This window comes from Coregonus clupeaformis, chromosome 27 (assembly GCF_020615455.1).
Source record: "Coregonus clupeaformis isolate EN_2021a chromosome 27, ASM2061545v1, whole genome shotgun sequence".
NCBI lineage: Eukaryota > Metazoa > Chordata > Actinopteri > Salmoniformes > Salmonidae > Coregonus > Coregonus clupeaformis.
Window position 1 is genome coordinate 2,330,546 of NC_059218.1, and position 9,706 is coordinate 2,340,251.

The 9,706-nt window shown below is 43.8% G+C and overlaps 1 protein-coding gene across 1 annotated transcript; it reads right to left on the reverse strand.

The window, feature by feature from the left end:
• Window positions 1–1,691: 1,691 nt before the first annotated feature.
• On the reverse strand, window positions 1,692–9,706 carry LOC121541542 (E3 ubiquitin-protein ligase MARCHF5). Its single transcript, XM_041850617.2, has 7 exons — window positions 9,569–9,706; window positions 9,047–9,133; window positions 7,131–7,333; window positions 6,850–6,980; window positions 6,505–6,679; window positions 3,139–3,305; window positions 1,692–3,004 (listed from the first exon to the last, which is right to left on the reverse strand). The coding sequence occupies exons 2-7, from the start codon at window positions 9,073–9,075 to the stop codon at window positions 2,828–2,830; spliced, it is 882 nt and encodes a 293-aa protein (XP_041706551.1). The 5' UTR covers window positions 9,076–9,133; window positions 9,569–9,706; the 3' UTR covers window positions 1,692–2,827.

Below are 9,706 nucleotides of genomic sequence, written 5' to 3' on the forward strand. Positions count from 1 at the left end.
AGGCCTGGCTCGCAATCGACATTCCAATTCATTCCAAAGGTGTTCGATGAGGTTGAGGTCACGGCTCTGTGCAGGACAGTAAAGTTCTTCCACGCCGATCACAACAAACAATTTCTGTATGAACCTCGCTAGAATGTCATTGTATGCTGTAGCGTTAAGATGGCCCTTCACTGGAACTAAGGGGCCTAGCCCGAACCATGAAGAACAGCCACAGACCATTATTCCTCCTCCAGCAAACTTTACAGTTGGCACTATGCATTCGGGCAGGTAGCGTTCTGCTGGCATCCGCCAAACCCAGATTTGTCAGTCGATCTGCCAGATGGTGAAGCGTGATTCATCACTACAGAAAACACATTTCCACTGCTCCAGAGTCCAAAGGCGGCAAGCTTTACACCACTCCAGCCTATGCTTAGCATTGAGCATGGTGATCTTAGGCTTGTGTGCAGCTGCCATGGAAACCCATTTCATGAAGCTCCCGACGAACAGTTCTTGTGCTGACGTTGCTTCCAAAGGCAGTTTGGAACTCAGTAGTGAGCGTTGCAACCGATGACAGACGATTTTTACGGGCTACGCGCTTCAGCACTTGGCGGTCCCGTTCTGTGAGCTTGTGTGGCCTACAACTTCTTTCCACTTCACAATAACAGCACTTACTGTTGACCGGGGCAGCTCTAGCAGGGCAGAAATTTGACAAACTGACTTGTTGGAAAGGTAGCGTCCTATGACTGTGCCACATTGAAAGTCACTGAGCTCTTCAGTAACAAGTTCATCTGACTCTGGGGAAGTAGATACATTTTGTTGCCAAAATCCCAAAGTATCCCTTAAAGGAGTAATGGTAGGCTCCTTAAGAGTATATTATTGGGCTAATGCTAGTCTGTGCTCAACGTGGAGGAGTTGAGGTACTTGGCTGACAGCTGTTACGCTTGTTAACACTGAGCTGCACTGGTTACATTAAGACACCGTGGAGCCACTGTGAGATATGAGTCGGAAAACGTACCTCAATGCAGGGATAGGATATGCCACTGTACTCCACATTTTTCCTTTTTCGGAAAACTGCCCATTTAGTTGTCATGCTAGCTAGCAGTAACCACAGCAGCCATTATGGAATGGCACATCGCGTTGAACAACAAAGGAGCTGTTTGGCTGACACTGCCATTCCAAAATGGCTGTGGTGGCTACTGCTAGCATGAGGTCGAAAAGGGCAGTTTTTCTGAAAAAAATAGCAGTATTTCAATCTTCTCGATGTATCAGTGCGGATAAAGGGAAAATTGAGTACAGTGGCCTATCCCATCACTGCATTGAGGTACTTTTTCCGACCCATAACTCGCGCCGGCTCCACTGCGTCTTAAATGTAACCATGATTGCGTTGACACCAGTACAGCTCAGTGTAAACAAGGGTAACGGTAGGGTCAGTATCTTCTGGCAAGGCTGATAGCTAGCTAGCTAGCGATGCAGTAATGTTCTATGTGTGGGCGTTGATAGAGAAAGGGGTCTGACAGATTTTCAGCAACAAGCAACCTTGCCATTGGAAGATGTTCTGTTGACAAGCAGAGTGACTCTCTTCATGATAGATTTGGTTATTTAGTCGCTACTAGTTACACCGTTTTCCTGATTTTTCGACTGGAACCAAAACATCCACAACAAAAAATGCTTGAAAAAGCTGTCGTTGAAATTACCACCAGGGACACATGAAGTCAAACTTAAATGAATCATTATTTATTGTCAGTTAACTGGAGAGGCTCAAACAAACTTAATGCACCATAGTACACGTCGTGCTCCCCCAGGGCAGTCTGGTTAGTTCTCTTATACAGTGCCTTCAGGAAAGTATTCAGACACCTTGAATTTTCCACATCTTGTTACGTTACAGCCTTATTCTAAAATTGATTTAAAAAATAATAATTATCATTAATCTACACACAATACAAAGCAAAAACAGGTAATAATTTGTTTCCTTCTTCCCCTCATTTCCTCACTTCCTTTCCTTGGAAATAAAGTAAGTTCTACACCACCCCTCCTTTCTAACTTACCTACCTCTGACTGATGAGGCACTGTGTAAAATATGACTAAGTGAAAGTAGAAGTAATTCCACTTCTTCAATAATAACAGAGAGAATGTAGTATTTAACAATCAAATCACTTTATTAGCTAATCCATTCTTACAGGCAAATAAAATAGCATGAGTTCTACAACGTAGACCAGGGGTGTCGAACTCCTTTTACCCCGGGGGGCGCATTTGGTCTTCAACGAAGTCAGCACTGAAAATGTGATATATTTCCTTGTAGTCAAAACTCGCAAAAAATTGTCCTTATATATATATATATATATATATATTTTTTTATACTCAAACCACCCGCGGGCCAGATTCAACCCCCACGCGGGCCAGATCCGGTCCGTGGGCCGTATGTGTGATACCCCTGGTGTAGACACACGTACGCTCACACACACATAAAAATGCTCACGCGCACACACATACAGTCATGATTGGGTGGATATCTTACAATAAAAATAGCAGAGCATGGTTGCATTCAGGAGACACAAATGGGAGAAAACACTTTCAAACAAAAAACTAACAATTGCATTTCTATTCGACAAGTTCTCTGTTTGGAAACGTAACAAACCTCTTAAACACACCCCTTGTCTGAGTAAAATAAAACTACATTGTGATTGGTTGCAGGTTTCTCTTTGTGTGAGGTCAGGGAACAGAGAGGATTCTGGGAGGTTGTCAATCGTTTCTGCTGTCCTCGTGTGCTTAACTCCAACGTATTATTTCTCCCCTCTACCTCCCTCCTTCCCTCTCTAGGGTTAGCGTTATGGTAGGGGGAGTGTTGTGTTCACTCGTTTCCACTGTCATCCGTGTCGTCCTCTCCTTCCTCGCTCCGTCCCTCTCTCTCTCTGTCCCTCTCTCTCTCTGGGTAGTTGAGGATGTGGCGGTTGGCCTGGGTGAGGTACTGCTGCTGTTTGAAATACACCTTCAACACTCCCTTCATCACCACAAATGCTATACCACCCTATAACACAGAGGGAGAGAGAGAGGGAGAAAGAGAGACCAACAAAAAACACATGCCACCCCAGACATACTGTACAAATACACACACACACACACACACACACACACACACACACACACACACACTCCCCTCACCAGAACGGTGCGTTGCAGAGATGAAGGTACCCTTCTGAAGATCAGCCGTCCCACCAGGCTGGCCACGGAGGGGAAGATGAGAGCTCCACACAGAGTACGAGACACTGACAGGTGGTCCCCTCCATAACCCCCATCAGCTGGCACACGGGGCAATGGACGCCCTATACCTGGGACGGAAGGGGGTGAGGGGAGGAGAGGAAGGGGGGGGGAGAGAGAGAGAGAGTTTTTTAAAATGGTATCGTTCATTTCATTTGCAGAATGTACTACATGCTGTAATGTTTACTAAACCAAAAAATCTTCTCTCTCTAAAGAACCTGTTTTCTCTCTTTTGTGTGTACAGTGCATTCGGAAAGTATTCAGACCCCTTCCCCACATTTTGTTAAGTTACATCCTTATTCTAAAATTGATTAAATAAATAAAAATCCTCATCAATCTACACACTATACCCCATAATGACGAAGCAAAAACAGGTTTTTTGAAATTTTTGCAAATGCATTAAATGTAAAAAACTGAAATACCTTTTTACATACAGTACCAGTCAAAAGTTTGGACACACCTACTCATTCAAGGGTTTTCCTTAATTTTTACTATTTTCTACATTGTAGAATAATAGTGAAGACATCAAAACTATGAAATAACACATATGGAATCATGTAGTGACCAAAAAAGTGATAAACATATCAAAATAGATTCTTCAAAGTAGCCACCCTTTGCCTTGATGACAGCTTTGCACACTCTTGACATTCTCTCAATCAGCTTCACCTGGAATGCTTTTCCAACAGTCGTGAAGGAGTTCCCACATATGCTGAGCACTTGTTGGCTGATTTTCCTTCACTCCGCTGTCCAACTCATTCCAAACCATCTCAATTGGGTTGAGGTCGGGGGATTGTGGAGGCCAGGTCATCTGATGCAGCACTCCATCACTCTCCTTCTTGGTCAAATAGCCCTTACACAGCCTGGAGGTGTGTTGTGTAATTGTCCTGTTGAAAAACAAATGATAGTCCCACTATGCCCAAACCAGTTGGGATGGCGTATCGCTGCAGAATGCTGTGGTAGCCATGATGGTTAAGTGTGCCTTGAATTCTAAATAAATCACAGACAGTGTCACCAGCAAAGCACCCCCACACCATCACACCTCCTCCTCCATGCTTCACAGTGGGAACCACATATTCAGAGATCATCCGTTCACCTACTCTCTCTCTCACAAAGACACGGCGGTTGGAACCAAACATCTCAAATTTGGACTCATCAGACCAAAGGACAAATTTCCACCGGTCTAATGTCCAATGCTCGTATTTCTTGGCCCAAGCAAGTCTCTTCTTCTCATTGGTGTCCTTTAGTAGTCTTTGCAGCAATTCGACCATGAATGCCTGATTCACACAGTCTCCTCTGAACAGTTGATGTTGAGATGTGTCTGTGACTTCAACTCTGTGAAGCATTTATTTGGGCTGCAATTTCTGAGGCTGGTAACTAATGAACTTATCCTCTGCAGCAGATGTAACTCTGGGTCTTCCATTCCTGTGGCGGTCCTCATGAAAGCTAGTTTCATCGTGGCGCTTGATGGTTTTTGCGACTGCACTTGAAGAAACTCTCAAAGTTCTTGAAATATTCCGGATTGACTGACCTTCATGTCTTAAAGTAATGATGGACTGTAATTTCTCTTTGCTTATTTGAGCTGTTCTTACCATAATATGTCCCCTGTAGCTCAGTTGGTAGAGCATGGCGCTTGCACCGCCATGGTTGTAGGTTCTTTTCCCACGGGGGGCCAGTATGAAAATGTATGCTCTCACTAACTGTAAGTCGCTCTGGATAAGAGCGTCTGCTAAATGACTAAAAATTTAAAAATAATATGGACCAATAATATGGACTTTTACCAAATAGGGCTATCTTCTGTATACCCCCCGTACATTGTCACAACACAACTTATTGGCTCAAACCATTAAGAAGGAAAGAAATTCCACTAATTAACTTTTAACAAGGCACACCTGTTAATTGAAATGCATTCCAGGTGACTACCTCATGAAGCTGGTTGAGATAATGCCAAGAGTGTGTCATCAAGGTAAAGGGTGGCTACTTTGAAGAATCTCAAATATAAAATATATTTTGATTTGTTTAACACTTTTTTGGTTACTACGTGATTCCATGTGTGTTATTTCATAGTTTTGATGTCTTCACTATTATTCTACAATGTAGAAAATAGTAAAAATGAAGAAAAACCCTGGAATGAGTAGGTGTGTCCAAACTTTTGACTGGTTCTGTAAGTATTCAGACCCTTTGCTATGAGACTCGAAATTGAACACAGGTGCATCCTGTTTCCATTCATCATCCTTGAGATGTTTCTACAACTTGATTGATAAATTGAATTGATTGGACATGATTTGTAAAGGCACACACCTGTCTATATAAGGTCCCACAGTTGACAGTGCATGTCAGAGTAAAAACCAAGCCATGAGGTCGAAGGAATTGTCCGTAGAGCTCAGAGACAGGATTGTGTCGAGGCACAGATCTGGGGATGGGTCCCAAAAACTTCCTGCAGCATTGAAGGTCCCACAGTGGCCTCCATCATTCTTAAAATGGAAAAAGTTTGGACTCTTCCTAGAGCTGGCCGCCCGGCCTAACTAAGCAATCGGTAGAGAAGGGCTTTGGTCAGGGAGATGACCAAGAACCCGATGGTCACTCTGACAGAGCTCCAGAGTTCCTCTGTGGAGATGGGAGAACCTTCCAGAAGGACAACCATCTCTGCAGCACTCCACAAATCAGGCCTTTATGGTAGAGTGGCCAGACGGAAGCCACTTCTCAGTTAAAGACACATGACAGCCCTCTTGGGAGTTTGCCAAAAGGCACCTAAAGAGTCTCAGACCATGAGAAAAAAGATTCTCTGGTGTGATGAAACCAAGATTGAACTCTTTGGCCTGAATGCAAATCGTCACGTCTGTAGGAAACCTGGCACCATCCCTACGGTGAAGCATGGTGGTGGCAGCATCATGTTGTGGGGATGTTTTTCAGCGGCAGGGACTGGGAGACTAGTCAGGATCGAGGGAAAGATGAACGGAGCAAAGAACAGAGAGACCCTTGATGAAAACCTGCTCCAGAGCGCTCAGGATCTCAGACTGAGGCGAAGGTTCACCTTCCAACAGGACAACAACCCTAAGCACAGCCAAGATTTCTGTTTTTAATTTTTTATAAATTTGCAAACATTTCTAAAAACCTGTTTTTTATTTGCCGTTATGGGGTATTGTGTGTAGATTGATGAGGGACATTTGAACATTTAATCCATTTTAGAATAAGGCTGTAACGTAACAAAATGTCAAAAAAAGCCAAGGGGTCTGAATACTTTCCGAATGCACTGTATGTGTGTGTGTGTACCTGGCACTAGCAGCTGTAGTTTAGAGGAGTGTCTCTGCCACAGCCTCAGTATGTAGTCCTCCCAGCGGATCATCTTGCCCAGGACCAGCATCACAGGGATGGTAGGTAGACCCATCAGGAGGAACAGAGGATCAGCTCTCTCCATCACATCCAAGCCCTTCTTATGGCCTACCACCTGTAGAAAGAGAATTGTGAATCTTGTGTTTTGGGTTGCATTGGTGTTCGTAATGGCTTCACTGAACTAGTTACTGAACTAGTTAGTAGTTAGTGTTAGTTATGGTCAAAGGTTAGGGGTCTAGGGTAAGGGTATAATGGTTTGAGGGTCAGGAGTAGAGGGTCATGTACCTGCATGACAGTCACAGCCCCATAGGTTACAGCTGACCAATAGACTGTCCCCACCACCACCCCAGCAGCAGCGAACGGACTGGCCCGCGACAGAGCCCTGTCCACCTGCTGGAGGAAGTACACCAACGGCCCTGGAGGGGGAGACAGACAGACATATACACAGTCAGTACAATACACACACCTGGAGAAGGAGACACTACAGAGTAGAACTATCTTGTGTGTGCATGTGTGCTGCAAGTTGCCCATATCGGGAAAGACTATGCTCTGTGTGTGTCAGTTACCCATCTTGGGGAAGACGATGCTGTACTCTGTGCCACACTGAGGGCAGCTGACGGCTCCTCCACTGTTTCCTTTCTGCTTCTCATCGAGCCAGCGCTGCAGGCAGGCCTGGTGGATCCACTTGGTGCAGCCTTTACACCTGCAGGGGCTCACCCACTCTGCCACGCGGTCCTCTCTCTCTGTCGCAAAACAAACCCAGCAGTGTCTGGACACACACAGGGGGAGACATAGGTAAATACACACAGTCAAAGGTGAACACACACACACTACCAGTCAAAAGTTTGGACACACCTACTCATTCAAGGATTTTTCTTTATTTTTACATTGTAGAATAATAGTGAAGACATCAAAACTATGAAATAACACATATGGAATCATGTAGTAACAAAAAAAGTTAAACAAATCAAAATATATTTTATATTTGAGATTCTTCAAATAGCCACCCTTTGCCTTGATGACAGCTTTGCACACTCTTGGCATTCTCTCAACCAGCTTCATGAGGTAGTCACCTGGAATGCATTTCAATTAACAGGTGTGCCTTGTTAAAAGTTAATTTGTGGAATTTCTTAATGCGTTTGAGCCAATCAGTGTTGTGAAAAGGTAGGGGGGGGGGGGTATACAGAAGATAGCCCTATTTGGTAAAAGACCAAGTCCATATTATGGCAAGAACAGCTCAAATAAGCAAAGAGAAACGACAGTCCATCATTACTGTAAGTCAATACGGAAAATGTCAATGAACGTTTCTTCAAGTGCAGTCGCAAAAAGCATCAAGCGCTATGATGAAACTGGCTCTCATGAGGACCACCACAGGAATGGAAGACCCAGAGTTACCTCTGCTGCAGAGGATAAGTTCATTAGAGTTACCAGCCTCAGAAACTGCAGCCCAAATAAATGCTTCACAGAGTTCAAGTCACAGACACATCTCAACAGCAACTGTTCAGAGGGGACTGTGTGAATCAGGCCTTCATGGTCGAATTGCTGCAAAGAAACCACTACTAAAGGACACCAATAAGAAGAAGAGACCTGCTTGGGCCAAGAAACACGAGCAATGGACATTAGACCGGTGGAAATGTGTCCTTTGGTCTGGAGTCCAAATTTGAGATTTTTGGTTCCAACCGCAGTGTCTTTGTGAGACGCGGTGTGGGTAAACGGATTATCTCTGCATGTGTAGTTCCCACCGTAAAGCATGGAGGAGGTGGTGTGATTTTTATTTATTTATTTAACCTTTATTTAACCAGGTAAGCCAGTTGAGAACAAGTTCTCATTTACAACTGCGACCTGATGATGGTGTGATGGTGTGGGGGTGCTTTGCTGGTGACACTGTCTGTGATTTATTTAGAATTTAAGGCACACTTAACCAGCATGGCTACCACAGCATTCTGCAGCAATACGCCATCCCATCTGGTTTGGGCTTAGTGGGACTATCATTTGTTTTTCAACAGGACAATGACACAACACACCTCCAGGCTGTGTAAGGGCTATTTGACCAAGAAGGAGAGTGATGGAGTGCTGCATCAGATGACCTGGCCTCCACAATCCCCCGACCTCAACCCAATTGAGATGGTTTGGAATGAGTTGGACAGCAGAGTGAAGGAAAAGCAGCCAACAAGTGCTAAGCATATGTGGGAACTCCTTCAAGACTGTTGGAAAATCATTCCAGGTGAAGCTGGTTGAGAGAATGCCAAGAGTGTGCAAAGCTGTCATCAAGGCAAAGGGAGGCTACTTTGAAGAACCTCAAATATAGCATATATTTTGATTTGTTTAACACTTTTTGGTTACTACATGATTCCATATGTGTTATTTCATAGTTTTGATATCTCCACTATTATTCTACAATGTTGAAAATAGTAAAAAATAAAGAAAAACAATTTACTGAGTAGGTGTGTCTAAACTTTTGACTGTTACTGTACATACATACTTCTCAGGGGGCTCCTCTACACAGGCCATGTTGAGTCCGTTCAGTTCCTCTAGGTCCCTGTCTCACCATGGGCCAGCCAGGCAGGACCTACACGCACGCATGCACACACACTGTCATTTTCCCTTTCTCTACATCCTGCATCTGGTTAAATTACAGACAGCATCTACTAACTGCCTGTATTAGCTTGCTTCTTCTACATTCAACTAACTCACTTTTGTTTCGGCCAAACTTGTAACTTAACTGTCTCGGCCTTGCCTAACTGACATGCCCCAGTAAACAACTACAAGCAAATCTAAGATAACGCTAGCTAGCTAATGCTGGTTTTCTGTGTTTTAGTTAGATCATAAAATGACATGTCGTCCATACAATTTGCCATTAAAACGTTTTAATCGCTTTGTAATTTTTGCTAACGGCCATAATTGCGTCAAGTGTATAACGTTAGTAGACTAGCAAACAAGCTAGCTAGCTATAGAGGAGTTTATAACGACTAGTTGTTGTTGAACAATAACAGTGGTTTCTTACCTCAATGATGACTCTATATAAATACCCCGAAGTAACTCACGGTCAGTTTTAAACTAGTTTAATGACAAGAGAAGAGTTTTGATCGGTAAATAATCTTCGCCAACTATCACCAAGCAGGCAAGAATAACAAAGTACTTC